This window comes from Sitophilus oryzae, unplaced genomic scaffold (assembly GCF_002938485.1).
Source record: "Sitophilus oryzae breed Bouriz unplaced genomic scaffold, Soryzae_2.0 scaffold_1502_pilon_pilon, whole genome shotgun sequence".
Lineage (NCBI taxonomy): Eukaryota > Metazoa > Arthropoda > Insecta > Coleoptera > Curculionidae > Sitophilus > Sitophilus oryzae.
Genome location: NW_022146173.1, coordinates 569,613 through 587,576, shown reverse-complemented (window position 1 = coordinate 587,576; position 17,964 = coordinate 569,613). Strand labels below are relative to the sequence as shown.

The following is a 17,964-nucleotide window of genomic DNA, read 5'->3' as shown; positions in this document are numbered from 1 at the left end:
CCGCTCCGCGCAAATTATTTTTTTATCATATACCTTTATGCGCGCTAAAAAAATACACCTCAAAAGTGCATGTTAAAAAAATGTTTTGCGCGGCGTGGCGCAGCCGATGTGAACGCACCTTTGCATTTAAGTGAAAATGCATAAGTATAAGGAGTATCTTCTAATGCATTCATAATTTTTTTTTTCAATTTTCACCTGTATTCAGACAATATCTACATTTGCATTATATATTTTAAATTTTTCTTTATGGCAATTTGTAAAACGTTATGTTTAGTTATTAAGTTTGCATGTACTGGTTAAGTTGAGTAGCTATTGCAGCTAGACTGTGCCAGACTTGCAATTTTGTTATCATTTTATGTATTTTTTTGTGAAATAAAGACTAAAGAATTTATTATTATCATCACTTTTTTTCTCAGCTTTTCAACCGGTTTCTATTATTGTATATACCCTTTATATACCTGTCTAGACAGACAGGTCTATACCAAGCAATACCAAGTATGCCCAGCGGGCTACCTTCTACTATGTTTGTCTGAAGAAAGTTCGGGTTATATTACATGTTTTTAGAATTATGGCTTTCTGTATGTCCGGATGTATTTTTGTATTTATTGAAATTCTTTAAGGCAGGGATGTTCGGTACCACAAAGTAACGGTCATACAACCGGTATACCGGTTCCAATAATTGATCGGTGGGACCGATACTGAACCGGTATACCGACAACCGGATGGACCGAAAGACCGGTTGGACCACAGGGTTGGACCTTGGACCGGAATAATATCGGAAAGAACAAGTCCTTATCATGATAGTGTGTATTATTGGTTGCCTATGGTAAATTAATAAAAATAACTGCTCAGAAATTTTGAGTTAATTATTTTGTCGATTTTAAATGTGAATTTAAAGATTGTGACTAAGTGCCTACGATATTTATTAATTATTTTAAAGCGAAATATACATTACAAAAGTGATGCTGGGAACTGCTGTTCTTAAAAATGCATTATGCGATTATTTAATACGATTTATACAGTTCATTTTCTGTATTGCATACATCAGGTGTTTAAACAGATATCGAAATCGAATTTCTCATGTCAACTTCTGCTTAAGCGGATCCTGTTTCAGCATTAATTTTATTAACACTCAAACGAGGATAGTACCCTATTAACAGGCTGGATAGTCTTAGTAGCTTTGGCCTTTAAATTAATTAAAAAAAAATAAGTTTGAAAAAAAGAGAAGAAGAAATTATCTGTGAGCGAATGAGTGAATTGTCATTTGTCATTAATTGTCAGTGTCACTGTCAATGTATAGTTAGAAAATTGAGAAAATGATTTTCATTTAATCCTATTGTTCTTTTTATTACGTTAAATAATCTAGTAGAATTTTACTGTTTATTAGCTCCTTAAAAGTAACTAATTTAGATCATTTACCGTGAGTGTATTATTAGTATTGAGGTTAACCAAAACGTGTGACACAAGGTCCGTTAATTTGCATTATTAACATAAAAAAGACAACTAAAAATGAACAAGAAAAAACATCAAAGAGACCCCAATAATGTGGACGACTCGTCGGAATCTGGTGACGAGAACCAAAACAATTCCGAATGTGTTCACATTAACAAAGCACTCGACTTTACGAAAGTGCGAAAGTCCGTTTCGAAAACGGGGCTCTTGTCCGATTGCGAGATGTGTAGCAAATCTCCAGCAGAAATCTCAGAATTATCAGAATCGGATTTCGAATTTGATCAGTCTCTTTGGATATGCTTAAAGTGTGGTAATCAAGCCTGCGGCAGGGGCAAGAAGAAGCATGCTTTAAAACATTACGAGACTCCTCATTCTGAAAGTCACGCTATGTGCGTCAATACAACCACTTGGAATGTGTGGTGCTACGATTGTGATGATGATGTTAATGCTTCAAGTAAAAAGAAATTGTTAGAGGTCGTAGAGTATTTAAAGAAACAAAAGAAGACAATGGATAGTCAGCAAGCATCTATAATTAATCAGGCATGTATACGTTTTAGGAATTAAATTTCCTATGTCAGCAATTGAAACAATTATTTTATCATTATGAACACACTGATGTGTCAAAATTTAATGATATTTTTTCAATTATAACTTCATTTTATTAAAATCATTTGCTTTTATCAGTTTATATAAAGTACCTAGATATTGCATTATTTTTATGTTCTACAAAAAGATATGTTCAATTTTTTATTTACTATTTATAATACACCTTTAAGTATTTAGAGGTCATATATTTTTTTGGCTGTGTATAATGTCAGATTCTATTTAAATTTACATTCTAAAACAGTTATATGTGCAACAAATTTTATCAGATCTTTTTATATAAGCAACAACTTTATCAGAGTACCTATTATTATAAATTCATTTATCTTCTTTTTAGACTATTCAAAATGTGTTACAAATCAGTGTTAAAAAAAGTCTTGTATGTACAGGGTGTCCCAATATTCTGTTTACATAGAACTACTATGTATTTTTGGAATCATAATAAGTTCATTAGACACAGTTTACCTCTATACAAAAGTGCTTCGTTTTTCCGCTAGAGGGCATCAAACTTTAAAAAAAGAGGTTTTTTAATATTTTAAATTCTAGGGGTGGAGGTAGTTTTCACCCTTCCCCTACTTTTTCTTGATTTTTGTCAAAGTCAAATGTTAAAGTACTTAGAAAAACATATAGTCTAAGAGCTAGGAACGTTTTCGAGAAAGTATTTTAAGACGTCTGGCTCTTTGTAGATATATATCTTTTACTATGCTCTCTGGAATAGCATGCGGCCCGTCTGGCTGTCGATACCCGTTGCGTTCACTACGGCGCATCGGAAGAAGATCCTATATTTTTTATTAATTTAGTCCTATAAATTCTAGTATTGAATATAAATCGAACATGTCTCCACAGCGCAGTGCGTAGAGTTTCCGATCACGAACCGATGATTCAGAGTTCGAATCCGGGTCAGGGCAAAAACTTTTTTTATTTTATTTTCGTTTATATTCTGATAGTAAAGTATTAAATAATTCTGGTAATTAAAAAAAACAAATATTTAATACTTTACTATCAGAATATATAACGAAAAATAAAAACAAGCCCGCTCGGATTCGCCAGATTCGAACGGTTCGTGGTCAAAGCTTACTGCGTTTCCGCATATGGTGTGTTCGACCCCATATTACATTCAATACTAGAATTTAAAGGACTAATACAAATATAGGATCTTTTTTCAATGCGCAGTAGGGAACGCAACGTTTACCGGCAGCCAGACGGACCGCATGCTGTTCTAGAGAGCATAGTAAAAGATATATCAAAGAGCCAGACGTCTTAAAATACTCGTTTTTTTCTGACATTGCTAGCTCTGGTACTAATAGACACCCAAAATCTCTTTCAAATCGAAATAACGGTTCTTAATATTTGAAAAAAATGGATTTATTTTTTTCTGGTTTGATGCCTAAATTTACGTCTTTTTGTTTCCTAGCCTACTACTATAATTTTTAGACCATATAATCCTAATCGGCAGCCTAACATGATTTGTTCTCTTAATATCTCCGGTTAGAGAGAAGATAGAAAGTTGCGGTTTGCGCTGATATTTTGGAAATTTTATGCTCTATTTAACTGTGTAAAAAGAATCATTACCTACTATTTAAATTTTTATGCAAAAGCGCAATATCTGTTATGATGTCAAACGGCGCCGTCTAGCTACCACGAAAAAAAATATGAAAACAAAATTTATACTGGAGATCATTAAGGAAGAAAAGCTCTTTTAAATGAACCCTAGTTTGTTTAAATCGGCTAACCCAAACCAAAGTTATCCTTATTTTAATAAAAGCAAGTTTAACCTTCCCCCGCCACTTTATTTTATGAGATAGAGCAAACTACTCTATATCAAAAAAATTACAGATTTCTCGATGATTACAATAGTAATATTTAAAATACCTGTTCATCTGCATATTTTTGAGAAAAACCCTGTTTTCTGATTGGCTATCAGAGAAATAGCGGACATTTTTCGAACTTGAAAATAATTTCCAGCGATTTGTTTTGGTCGATGTATTTATTAGAACTGTTTTCCCAAACTTATACAATAAGTAGTTCCTGAGATACAGCCGGCGTCCATTCTTAGTTGACCACCCGGTACTTATTTTGATTCCAAAAATACATAGTAGTTCTATGTCCACGGAATATTGGGACACCCTGTATTAAACATGATTTAAAAAGAAAAGAAAAAAAGTAATTGCTCTAAATTATTTCACCCCTTTAAAGCTCAGAATGAACAATTTTTAGTAATTAAATCATGAATTTTCCTACTGTAGATATTACGTTCCATTTTGAACTTAACAACACCACCATTGACGTCGTAAAATCTGTAAAATTCTTAGGGCTTCTTGTAGACAATTCTCTAAAATGGGACATGCATATCGATGCTTTGTCAAAAAATTAAGCTCTGCCTGTTTTGCATTAAGATCTGTTTCTAAGGAACTTAACTTGTCAGTGGCTAGAACTGTTTATTATGCACTTTTTGAGTCGCACCTCAGATATGCCCTTCCATTCTGGGATACGTGTTGTGCGACTCAATTTGACCGCATTTTCAAGCTCCAGAAGAGAGCTGTTCAATATTATTCGGGACTAAACAGCAGAACTCATTGCCAGGACTTTTTTAAAAAAATTAAAAATATTAACTCTTCCTTATTTATATTTGAATCCGTTTGCCTAATAAGTAAGCATGTATCAGCTTCTCAAGAAAGGCCATCTCACACTTATCCACTCAGGAACGCGGAGCAAGATCTTTATCTACCTACCCCACGCTCAGAGTTAGTTAAAAGTTCAATATTATACAACTCGAAAAAAATGCACAATCACCTGCCATTTGAAATCAAATCCATAACATCATTTTCTTCATTTCGCAAAGCATTGAAATCTTATTTACTAGACAAAGCTTTCTACGCCGTAAATGACTTATATTTTGATAATCGAATTTGATCTTGTAAACACTGGTCTAATGTTTGCTATTACTATATTTACTATAAACTTACTAAATATTTTTAAATCTTATTTTTATTTTTTTATTCTTTGACATTGTAAACATTTATAAATGTCTATTTTAAACAATAAAACTGAGAATGTAATTTGTATACTTGTTTTGTATTTTCTTTTGTTTGTTTGTTTGTTTACTTTGTTTGTTTACTTTACCTTTGTCTATAAATTGTTATTTTTTTTGACAATCAAGGCATTTATTTTTTTTTAGATTGTAGATGTTACATCCACATTGCCCGTCATCAGCAATAGTACAGGCACTGTGCCAAAAAAGATACTTTCAGTCGGAAACGGCCTGTCCAGACCGAGGGGCTTAGCAAATTTAGGGTTCACCTGCTTCTTCAACTCCGTCATGCAATGCCTAGGCCAAACGCCGTATCTGTTGGAACTGTTGGAGGAAACGAAGGAGGGCCAATCTTTCCGTCTTCCTGGTGGAGAACTTAAAGTTAAGGAAGAGGAGAGTATCGAACTGGAACCACTAGAAGGTAAGGCTTCAACTGGAAGAAGCAGGAAGATTTTAAAATTAAATTGTTCTGAGATCAGAGTAGTGCTGTAATGGGGAGAATGTTCCCACAATACCCTGTATATTTTCCAAGCATCAGAGGCACAATTATACCGTTTTTTAGCTATTGTTGTGTAGTTGTTAAACTCTGAATCAGGAAAGAAGATGATTGCATAATCATATTTTTTGTAGTAACGACACCCACGTACGTACAATCGTCTTCTTTCCTGATTCAGAGTATAGCTATTAATCAATATTGGAGTTAGGGTTGGGTAGGTAGAAAATTTTATATTTTCTACCGCATTTTCTACACGTAGAAAATTAATTTTCTACGCCAATAATTTTCTCCATTTTTTACATGCCTAGACGTAGAAAAGTAGTTTTGTATATTGTAAGCCTTTTTTGAGTTTATATTTATTTCAAATACTTCAATCACAACCATTAGTACAATAAATAAACTAATAACTATATCTCTAATTGTTATTTATTATTTAACAAATGGATAGTATATTATAGTATGTCAAAAAAAGTTTAACTATTAACTTCCATATTATTTTAAATTGATATGTACCCTAACAACGGGAGAATGCGTGCCAGTGACTGTTGTGTCATTATTATTCACAGGCATATTGTATTTTCTGTCATTTTCTGGTGTCGTCTGTCGAAATTTTCCTTGACATGTTACACACATCAGATATCTTAAAAGTTTTCAATAGTAAGATAAAAGTTTAAAAAATAATTCTATGAAATTCTGTGAACTTTGTTTTTTTTTGAAGACTCAAACAGAACAACAACAAAAAATATCATCTAACATAATGAAAGTAAGAACTACAAACTACAATAATATTATTATACATACATATATAATTTATGAAACCACATGCTTTCTATGGTAAAATTATAAAAAGAAACAACGAAAACTTCCAAAGAAAAAAATCAGACTTTTCAGTACGGTCTTCAGATTAAACAGAAGAAAATATTCTAATAGTCTTCAGATTGATTACTGTCTCTTATCTTCAGGGTTACAGAATAGAGAGATATAGTGCACACATATTACAGTTTTAACCATAGACTTAAAATAAAATATAGACTGAGCATCTCATTCATAAATAGCTGGAACATGCGGTCAGACAATATCTTGTTATTGTTGTGTTATTGTTTTAGGTTATAACGAGTGCGACACGAGCGATAGATAGGTTGTCTCTGTCGTAACGGTCGTTCCCTGACGACTCTGCCGAGAAACACAACACTGTCTTTCGTTTCTCAAGTACACCTTGAACTCTCCGTCTCATAGCCGGGTAATTTTTTATTTTAATGAAGCTATAATTAAATTAAAAATATATCGTATTTAAACTTTTTTATATTTTATTAAGATTTAGGACAGGTTTTTTAAATAAACGTTTAGAAGAAAACCTCTAAAGTAAAAAAAACGGCTTTAAATATATAAAATTAATGTTTTCAGATTTTATACCTGTTTTATATCGTTTTTAGCCGACCATACCAACAGGTATGGTAGGCTATTAAGATGGCAAAAAAAGATTTTTAATTTCACTCAAAATGAGTTATTTGGGTCATAAATGACCTAAATACAAAATATTTTCATGGTGTCTGTCTGTCTGTCCGTCTGTCTGTAACACGATAAAGCCGGAGTCTCATGCATCCGAAATCCGATGGTACGACATCCGAAATTTGAAGTTATCGTGTGAAATAAAAAAAGCCTGTCACATACATCCGAAAGTTCGTTCCGAAATTTGACAGTTTTAACATTTTTCTGCTGCGCTGAATAGAGATTCATGTCATGTTTTATTGGAGAAAGCACTTATAAAAATAACTCCTCGCCAAATATCCTAGAAATTGCCCACTTCCCACTAAACTTGTTTTTAAAAAAACAAAAATTTGACTCGAAATACCAAGTGTGTGGTATCAATATCTTCATAAAAAACCTGAACTTTCCGTATCAATGAGCCGGGGGCTTTTTCCATTTTAATGAAGCTACATATGTATGAGGTTAAAATACACGATATAAACTTTTTAACCGTTAAACAAGATTTTAACTTTATTAGACGAAAGTCAGAAACGTATTAGTCCAAAAAGGATCGGATAAAAAATACACGTTGTCAAGAAATTTCGACCAATAGGAGCACCGTCGGATTTTAAATTAGTAATAAATCGTCGACATGGACAAAATCGACAAAAGTTAAATTTTCTAATATCTGAATATGTATTTTTATCGACTTATAGCAATTTCAATCATCCTGTATAAATTTTTCAAATCATGTTTTTTGTTAGCAATATTTTCTACTAAAAAATAAGTTTTATGATCATATATCAGTGAAATTATCTTATATCAGTGAAAAGAATAACATTCAAATCTGTTTTGGTTTATGGAGTGAAACGGTACGTACTTAATTGAAAGCCACTTTGGATATTGTTAAACAAGGTATGTACTTTAAATTTTGTTTCTAAACAAGTTCGTGATTGTTTAGTTTTTATTTATTTTTTAAGATGAATCTTAAATGTGTATAAAAATTTTACGATTCTGAAAGACGTATTTTCAAAATTCAAAAGGCATTTAAAAAAAACATATCAAAAACATATCGTAATTATTAATATATTTGTTGTCATGTATTGTTACACTTTAATTTTTGTATAGTTCACCTAATGTCTGCTTGCGACGAAATTTTATTTTATAATACTTTTCTAAATAAGTAAAATTGATAAGCAATGCCGATCTGGTTAATACTTAGAGTTGCCATAAGGACAAGAACTCAAAATTATTTGTATTTTTAAAAAAATGTGTTCTTTATTTGATGATTGATGAACCTTCCAGTCAAATAAGACACCACTTGTGCCTGAATAGCCCACTATGTTGGAGCGAAACGTCGCATAAAAAAAAAGTTTCCATCTTTCAATTTATTATAAGAACTCACATACCCAAGAAAAGGAAAAAATGATATATGGATATGGTCTCTTAAAGAGGTAACTATTAATGCATCCGAACCCCCATACCAACAAAGGGAACACGCGAAACAACGCGAAAAAGTAACATATTAGAAAAATGCTTTGATGTAGACCATACCAACAGGTATGGTCAGGGGAAGGTTAGAAGGTGGTATGGGAGGGTTTAAAATTTAAAAATCGTAACTCCAAAATTACAGAAGCTAGCCGAAACGCGGTTTTTCAATTTAAGATTAGAATAATATTTGCAAGATAACATCTTTATAATAAAGCATGAGGATCATTCATCTACCTGTGATTTGATACTAAAAATTTGAAAGATTCTGTCAGCAGCGATTCTTCTGTCATATACCTACCAGTTACGATCTGTGCATTTTTTTTCTCCTAAAAGTAAAAAGTTATAGTATATGAGCACTTTTTTGATTAAATATAGCATTAATGTTTCTTATTCATTAAAGAAAAATCATTTTTATCTTCTATTATCTTATTTTAGGTAGGAAAGATAATTCTAATGAATAAACCAATTATTTTTATCACAGGGATTTTTAATACTTACATGGTAAAAGATACTAAATTATTATTTCCTTAGAATGGAACACAGCCCAACGTTTTTAAGAGATTTATATCAGATTTTTTTTCATAAACGTGGACTAAGAACATCAAGGCCTTTAGTACAACAACGAGAGTACTCATCATATGTGTCAAATAAACCTAGTTTGAATAAATTGCCTACAATAAAAGAGAAGTTTTGCGTTTTTGTCCTCTAGAGCAAGTCTACTTTTATTTTCCTAGCCCTTGTCCTTGAAAAAATATATTTTTAGGTTGTACTTTTGAATGTTAGCAGGTAATAAATTCAACGATCGTGAAGCATCTGTGCGTCGTGTACATCGGATTTCGGATTGTATGAGACTTAGGCTTGCTCAAAAGCAGCTAAACCGATTTTTAGGCAGTATTTGGCACATTAATACTGTGGCATCCGTGAATCATGCCATTAGTTTTGGGGGGTAATTTGGTATGAAAGGTGTTTGGCATTTTAAAAATCGTAACTATAAATTACAACAAGAAACGCGGTTTTCAATAATATTAAAAGACATAATATGCAACATTTTGCAATACACATCAAAATCAGTCAAACCTAAGAAGTAGTTATTGTGTATAAAAAAAATTGGAATCTGTTCCTGTTTTTTATTGAAAACTAAAATTTTAATTTTCTATACCAACTTTTTTTATTAACATATTTTAGTATGGGCGGCTATACGTGCCTCCCGGTGCCAATTTTTTTACCTGTTCTCAGATTTTATACATTTTCTACTTAATATTCTACATTTTCTACGCGCTTTTCTACACACGTAGAAAATTAATTTTCTATTTGCGATTGCGATTTTTTTAAAGGTGAAACTGAAAGATGGCGACCTATAATGCAGACCTTGGCAGACACTTTAAGAGAGCTACAGAGTGGAAGAAGCGAGGTGTATAACCCGAGAAATCTACTGCAGAAACTGGGATCTCGTATGCCCCAGTTTGGTAATGGCGAACAGCACGACTCGCACGAACTTTTAAGACATTTATTGGAGGCAGTCAGGGAGGAGGACCAAAAGAGATTTAGATCCGTTATTTTAGACAAATTAGGTGTGTAAAAGTGAAGATTATTTTTAAGTTAACGTCTCATGTTTGACCTTTTAGAATTTTTAGAATTTAGAATGAGTGGGAGGGGGGTTAATCACTTCGACCTTACAGATCCATTGTGTCCCCCTTTCTTGAATCATAACTCATCATACAGTCCCAGGGCTTTGACAAAAGCCAGTATCTGGGACGGTTTTATAGAGGGTAGTTCTCCATCTCCAATATCAGTCGTACCAAAATTCATGGCACGAATGGTTGTCGTCTCGGCGCACTCAGTGATGAGGTGTACTGGTGTTTCACCATCTTCCCCACAGAATCTGCATTCGCCGTTTCTTCTTAGTTTCAATCTACTGAGGTGTTCATTGAGGAGACAGTGTCCTGTTAAAAACCCCGTGACAATCCGAAGATTGTTCTTACTCAGACCCAGGAAGATCTGTGATTTTTCATGATCATAAGCCCTCAGAAACTTCTTCGAGTGTCTTAGACCATTGCAAGATTTCCATTCCAGGTTGCGGATGGAATCTTCCAAGTTCTTGAGTTCCGCCTTGAGTTGGTTACCACTTGGAAAGCAGAACGGTTCTGGTCCAGTTAGTGGAGTGTTCGCTCCTTTCCTAGCTAGATTATTTGCTTTTTCATTGCCTTCTATCCCTTGGTGAGCAGGCACCCAGTGTAGGAGGACTTTGTTTTCTTTGCCTAATTTATTCAGCTTCTATGCATTCTTTGACCAATTTCGAATTGATTGATACTGAGTTGATCGCCTTTAACGCTGCTTGACTATCAGATAAGATGGCTATTTCTTGTTTCCGATAGTTCCTATCTAAGATAAGTTGTACGCATCTCTCGATAGCGTAGATTTCTTCCTGTAGATTACTTAAGTGCCCATTGGTTCGAGTAATTAGCTCGGCCCAAACACCTCGATCCCTGTTCCCGTATTGGTTTTGGAAGCATCAGTATACCAAGTTATGGTATGGTCTTTTAACTGCTGGGCAAGCGTTTCGCTCTTCCAATCCTTCTTATTGCTCAATACTACATTGACATGTTTGTCAAAGTTGTACGTTCTTGGCATATCGTCCACTGGGAGTTGCAGAAGTTGTTGACCTTTGCGTGTATTTTGTTAAACATGAGTTTGGAACGTAATATTATTTTCTTTTTTTTACGTTTATTAGGATATAGTACAAAGACAGATCCCTCCACCGTAGGCGAGGAAAAGAGGCAGATGATCAAGTTTTACGGACAGCAAGTGTCCGAGATGCTGTTAGCCACAGAACAAGTATTTAGGGGAGTTTTAGTCAGTACGCTTCAATGTCAGGTGTGCCATCATGTTTCCCACAGAGACGAATATTTTTTAGATTTAAGGTAAGATAATAAACATTTTAAAGACCTTGTGTACATTAGGGTGGCCCTTAATACAGATGTATCCGAATTTATTTATAAAAAAAATTGCCTGAAAATTTTAGCTCTTAATATTAACTTTAAGATAGTCCGCGTTCCAACCTAAGTTTCTCATAGTTGAAAAATTTCATTTGTTCTTTAGAATTCCATAACTCAAGTGAACCAAAAGTAATTAATTGCGTCATGTTTATTGTAAATTCAACGCTCTACAAAAAAGGTCTCTTATGATTTTTCGCTAAATCTATTTGCTCCTTGATAATAATTATTATATAATTATTAATATTATCAAGTATAATTATTAAGTAAATATTTATTTTATAAAATAAAACAAATATCTATACTAATATATAAAATCATTTAGTGACCTCTTAGGAAACTGACGTTTAAAACTGATTTTTGGCGAACGGATTGACTGTGGCGTGTAGAGGTCCGATAAGGAGGGGTTTCTCGAATCTCTTATTTAAAAAACGGTTAGTCTTTCGGGAAAACGCTTGGACAAGCATAATTTATTTGGTTTTTTACATATTTTGAATTTTTTTAAAAAATCATACAGGGTGTTCCAAAAAGTTGTGTAATTTCTTAACCACGATTCTGCTTAACTGCTTGACGTAAAAAGCTTATTTGTGGCAAACGGATTTTTCGAAAGACAAATTCCAACGAGATGAAACTACCCCTCAAATATTACCAAGTTATATAATAATATCGCCATATTGTTTTTTCTCATGCTGACATAAATGTAAGAAAACTTTATCCAGTTTGTATGTTAATGGAAATTCTTGCTTTGCTTTATCATCACCATTACAAATGATTAATTCGACGCGAACGAAGTCGCTGGTACACGCTAGTAAATTTATATGTTTTTTTAAACGGTAGCAATAATAAGCAATTAGTTGGTAAAATTTATAATATTCTTTTAGTTTACCTATTTCTGAGAAACAAGTGGCGCCAATTTTGCGAAGAAAAGCCGAAGAGATCGAAGATAATAAGCCGTCGAAGCACCAGATCAAGAAGGAAAAGAGGGCGGAACGAAAGAAGAGTAAGAAACAGAAACAAGGAAGAAATAGCAGTTTGGTTCCCACCTCTTCCAATCCGACGACCTCGGACGTGACTATGGAAAATAAGTCTGACAGCGAGGAATCGGATGCAGATATAGAGGACAATACTGAGGTAAATAGAATTAGTTCCTTATTATTTTTCTTTTTTTCTGAACCGTGAGTATTAGTCTATGTCTATATCATAAAAAGATTAACGGTGTAATCCGTTGCTTACCTTGGTTATGGTTTTATGATCTGTTTCTATCGGTTTCCTGAAAGTTTTCTTATCACGCAACACGGTTGTTTTTCTGGTTTTGTTTGTCAATCAATGTCATTTATGTGACAGAAATGACAGAAATCAAGCAAATATTGGAAGTTCAAGTGAAATTCTCATTTAATTTCTAAATTTTCTAATAATATTTTGTATTTATATCCAAAAGCAATGGAGGTAGGCAGTAAAAGTAAATAAATTTTATTAACTAAATAGAATGACTTTTTAGGACCATTTAAACTTATCATGCAGCCATTGTTTCTTAAAGTCAGGAATATTTAAAGAACACATGAAAAACAAGACAACAAGTAATTGTGAATGTTTTGTAAGCTATTGATTGATTAGATTTGTTTATTTATTATTGATCTGTTTTAATATTGGACCTGCAAATCTTCAGAGATCTACCGCACGCTACACAACCAACTATTTTAGAGTCTTTTTCGATAAATCGCGATAGTGTCACTGTTAATTTAAGTTCTGCCACAATTTCCATCTAGATTTACTACCTTTATACAACTATCAGTAGTAGAATAAATAATAAATAACATAAAATAAGCTCCATAAAGACTGACAAATCGACAAAATTTCAAATCAAATTCAAATGTGTCAAATGAATCGTCAAACAGAACTGTCCAGGATCCCCACCCTAGAGAGCTTTTATGGTGCCTTTTCCGCCCACCATGCATGAATACATGGATAGCATTATGCTCCTTCCTTAGTCTTCTTATTCAGAGTATTACAACCTAAAAAGGCTCTATACAGGGTCGCTGTTATGTATGGAACCGGTCGAATATTAGGCAAGAAATACAAGGTACCGCAAAAAGTTAAATACAAAAATTATAGGGTTTTTAAATGTCTATTGGCGAGTAATAAATTTATGTATACAGAGTCGGTCATAAAGTCGTGGCACATCAAAGTTTCATTTTTTTAAATAGAATCCCTTGTATATTATTGCATATTTCAATTTTTCCTTTAATTCTAAGCAAAAATCGAAATACACACAATGTACCTCAAACCAACCGTTTCCGAGTTATTGACTTTTGAAAATATCACTTAAACAATTTGATTTAATTAATCTCGGTATGTTCAGTTTCATTTAACGATGCCATGCTGCCGAAACTGTGATACTGTTGTAATCAGTTTTTAAATGTCTTATTAGCTATTAGTAAATTTAAGTATACAGGGTCGGTCATAAAGTTGTGGCATATCAAACTTTTTTTTAAAACAATTCTTCCTTCAATTTTAAGCAATAATTGTAATACACAATGTACGTAAAATGGAGAATTGAAATGTTAAACGAAAATTTTGTAATTTCCAGACTTGATATAATCTCATTTTATACATCTATAAATGCTAACTTGAGAACTAATGTCAAATATTATTAAGTATCGCAGTTTCGGCAGAATGGCATCGTTAAATGAAACTGAATATATCGAAATTAATTAAATCAAATAATTGTTTAAGTTATATTTTCAAAAGTCAATAACTCGGAAACGTTTGGTTTGAGGTACATTGTGTGTATTCCATTATTTTATGTGCCACGACTTTATGACCGACCCTGTATACTTAAATTTATTACTCGCTAATAGATATTTAAAAATGCAAAACTTTTGTATTTAACTTTTTGCGGTAGCTCGTATACCGGGTGCGTCTCAAAAGTGGCTCACCCCTATAACTTTTTTATTTTTTCAGATTCTGAATAGAATGACATATCATATGTCAACTTTTAACATTTTCGCTTACAAAAAAATCGTATTTAAATTTAAATCTATGGCTGTGTTAAAAACATTAATGTTTAATCAAGGAGTAGAAAAATAGATTTGATCATCTAATGTTCTTCGTGTCTTGTCCTGGCGGGTTAAATGATGCACAAATCGTTTTTTTAATTGTATCTCAATTTTTTCAAATGGAACAAGGATGGCTCATTAGCATATTTGGAAAAATCATTTTTTTACGAATAATTTGGTACCAAACACTTTGTATTTTGAGTCAAATTGTCATTATGAACCACATGTTACAATTTCAAATAAACCAAATGCAAAAATGTTGTATGGGTGAGCCACTTTTGAGCCACCATAAAAAGTTATATAGGTGAGCCACTTTTGAGACGCACCCAGTATATTACCTAATAATCGAACGTTTCCATACATAACAGCGACCCCGTATAAACATAGATTAATAGAAAAAATGTGAATTACATGAAGAAAATAATGAAAAAAATGACGTTCTATTACAGATGGACGAGGACGATGACTCAGAAGATTACCGAGAATACTCCGGCACCCTGGCTCCGAGATATCAGTGCGAGGAAGGCGAATGTTCGGTCGAGTCCTGTCTGAATCAGTTCACCGAATGCGAACTGATGATGGGACGAAACCAAGTCAGTTGTGATAATTGTACCAAGTGTTCTGATAAAGTTCCTAAAGAGACGGTGTACAGAGACGCTTCGAAGCAATTGCTCATATACAATCCTCCGGCCGTACTCATATTGCACCTTAAGAGGTTTCAGGTGAGAGTTTGTTATTATTTTCGTGCTCTACAAGTCGTTTTAGGCATGGGAAAACGTAAGTGTTTAATGGTACATTTGAACTACTTTGGATATAGAAGCTGTGTAAATAAGTTAGCGCCAAAAATTTGGGAGGCGATGGCTTTTTAAAATAATAAAAGTGTTAATAATCGTTCAGTTCCCTATTTGCTTATACAGGGTGTGTGTCAAAAAGTTCTCAACAAATTATATTTTTTTTATTATTAAGTTATTGAAAAATACGTTTATGCGTTAATTTATAGATAATTTCTTTTGCATACCCAAGTAGCATTTTTGGACACATTTTAGTTAATGTTTCTAATAATCGTGTCTCTGTTTCTTGACACAAAAGGGAAACGGTATTTTTTTCCAATGTGGTGGCACTAGTCGTTTCCTGAAATTTTTCGATGCGGAATCAAAGCTTTTAGAGGAAACGTTTCGAAACATTTTCTGTAATTTGTGTCCAAAATGTTCCCGTTTTCAGCAGCCACTGTTTCTAAATGTGAAGATACAAAATACCGAGCAAAATACCAAACTGAAAAAGTTTGTCTGTGTGTGGATTTAAAAATAAAAACAACCATCAACAATGTCCACCTCCGCCATAATTTTTTTGTCTTGTTTTTAGGTTTTCTCGCACAAAAAATGTCTGGCAAAAGCAAATTCATCGTTAAATTTAATCATTTAGTTTCATATTTTTAATGCCCTTTCTATATGTCATTATTTTTGTTGCTACAAAATATTTGTTTGAAATATATATTTTTATTTCTACATCATGGTTCTGAAAATAAAAACATATAAATTAATGTAAGTAGAACGCGTTCTTATGAGTTTAAAAGCTCAAGAGCCGATAAAAACATGTTTTTAGTTAAAAACCCTATCACTAGCCAACATGGCGGAATTTTAATTCATTATTTTGTAAAATTGACATGGAGTCGGACACAAATCATTTACATTATATCACATTTGTGTCTCAAAAGAGAGAAACTCGTGTTTCGAAAATGAATCGACAATAAATACAAACCTTGTTTCCAAAATGTTTCGATTTAGCGCTATCTGTGTACAAATTTCGAACTAGTCACCTACTAGCAACGCAAACTAGCAACGCCAATCAAAACTTCTTGTCAAAATAATTAAAACATTTTTATTTACTTATTATAACACAATTAAAACATAAAAAACATGTATTCCATTGTGGAAAAAAGAGAGAAAATTTTTGCTTGTTACATTTTTCTTCGGTCTTCTGTTGGGTATGGGTAGTGGCTGTTATTACATTTATTCTTAAATCAAATCATCTCTGTAATGCGTATAATAAATTATTATAAAGTCGCATAAGAAAAATATCTGTATTTGTACTCGCCATATGTCCTTCCTTCTACTTTTTTAATTATCGTACTATAAAAACTTGAAGAATACTTAAATGCAAAAACTGCAGGACAAAATCCAAACAATAATGTGTTACGAAATTTATGTATCAAAAATGTGACGAAACGGTTTTGCATTTTTGTTTCGATTTTGTGTTTAAAAATGCTACTTGGGTAGCTAACAAACAAATAATTTTGATATCAAAAATGAAACAAAATAAAAAATAAGTTTTATTCTGTAGATTTTCTTGTAGTGCTGAAAAAAAAAGTAATATTTGGATGTGTTAGGTTTTGTTTTCTATAAGCCATTGCAATAAAATCAGTAGTCTTTTGTAATTTGTCGCCATGAAAAACCATTTAAAAATAGGAGAGAAATATTGTTTATTATGTTCTTTACCCTTTGCAGGTTTACCGATTTCGTTCGATGAAAGTAAACAAATTTGTGAAATTCTCCACCATGTTGGATCTGGGTCCCTACTGCTCCAAGCGCGCGCAGAATCTTCCATCGTTCGAGCCCGACCAAACCAAGGTCCTCTATTCTCTTTACGGCGTAGTGGAACACAGCGGAAACATCCACGGCGGCCACTACGTCTCCTACGTCAAGGTGAGACCGCGCATCGACGAGAACAGCCCTCGATGGAACTTTATCCCCAAAAACCAAAGGAAAAACCTGAAGAAAGCATTGGATAACTCGGCGGTTCGCGGGGATGAGACGGTGGAACCACCCGCGGGCAAATGGTACTACATCAGCGATTCGTTCGTGTCCGAGGTGAACGAATCCAAGGTCATGATGGCTCAGGCCTATTTGCTCTTCTACGAAAGGCTAGTTGGAACTTCATCCCCAAAAACCAAAGGAAAAACCTGAAGAAAGCATTTGGATAACTCGGCGGTTCGCGGGGATGAGACGGTGGAATCACCCGCGGGTAAATGGTACTACATCAGCGATTCGTTTGTGTCCGAGGTGAACGAATCCAAGGTCATGATGGCTCAGGCCCACTTGCTGTTCTATGAAAGGCTAGTGTAAGGTGTCCCGCACGTGCGTTATACGTATTTTCGATTATTTTATCGCGTCTGCGGCATATTGGCAAATATATTCACGTATTTATTTATACAGGACAGATATTTCTTTTAAGTCTTTTTATTATTAGCGCTCCTTTCAGTCTGTTTTTACAATAGTTCATAATTAATTGTTATTGATGAAACCATTGGAAATAAAATTAAATGAAAGAGACAATCTCGTGTTTTAATACCTATTTAGCTCAAAGAAATAATATAAA

General features: G+C 33.3%; 1 protein-coding gene across 1 annotated transcript; it reads left to right on the top strand.

Moving 5' to 3' along the window:
* Positions 1 to 1,276: 1,276 nt before the first annotated feature.
* On the top strand, positions 1,277 to 17,921 carry LOC115878188 (ubiquitin carboxyl-terminal hydrolase 16-like). Its single transcript, XM_030894599.1, has 8 exons — positions 1,277 to 1,992; positions 5,234 to 5,507; positions 9,875 to 10,111; positions 11,272 to 11,461; positions 12,415 to 12,664; positions 15,039 to 15,311; positions 17,094 to 17,509; positions 17,555 to 17,921. Exons 1-8 carry the CDS (start codon positions 1,510 to 1,512, stop codon positions 17,709 to 17,711), a joined length of 2,280 nt encoding a protein of 759 aa, XP_030750459.1. The 5' UTR covers positions 1,277 to 1,509; the 3' UTR covers positions 17,712 to 17,921.
* The last annotated feature ends 43 nt before the right edge of the window (positions 17,922 to 17,964 follow it).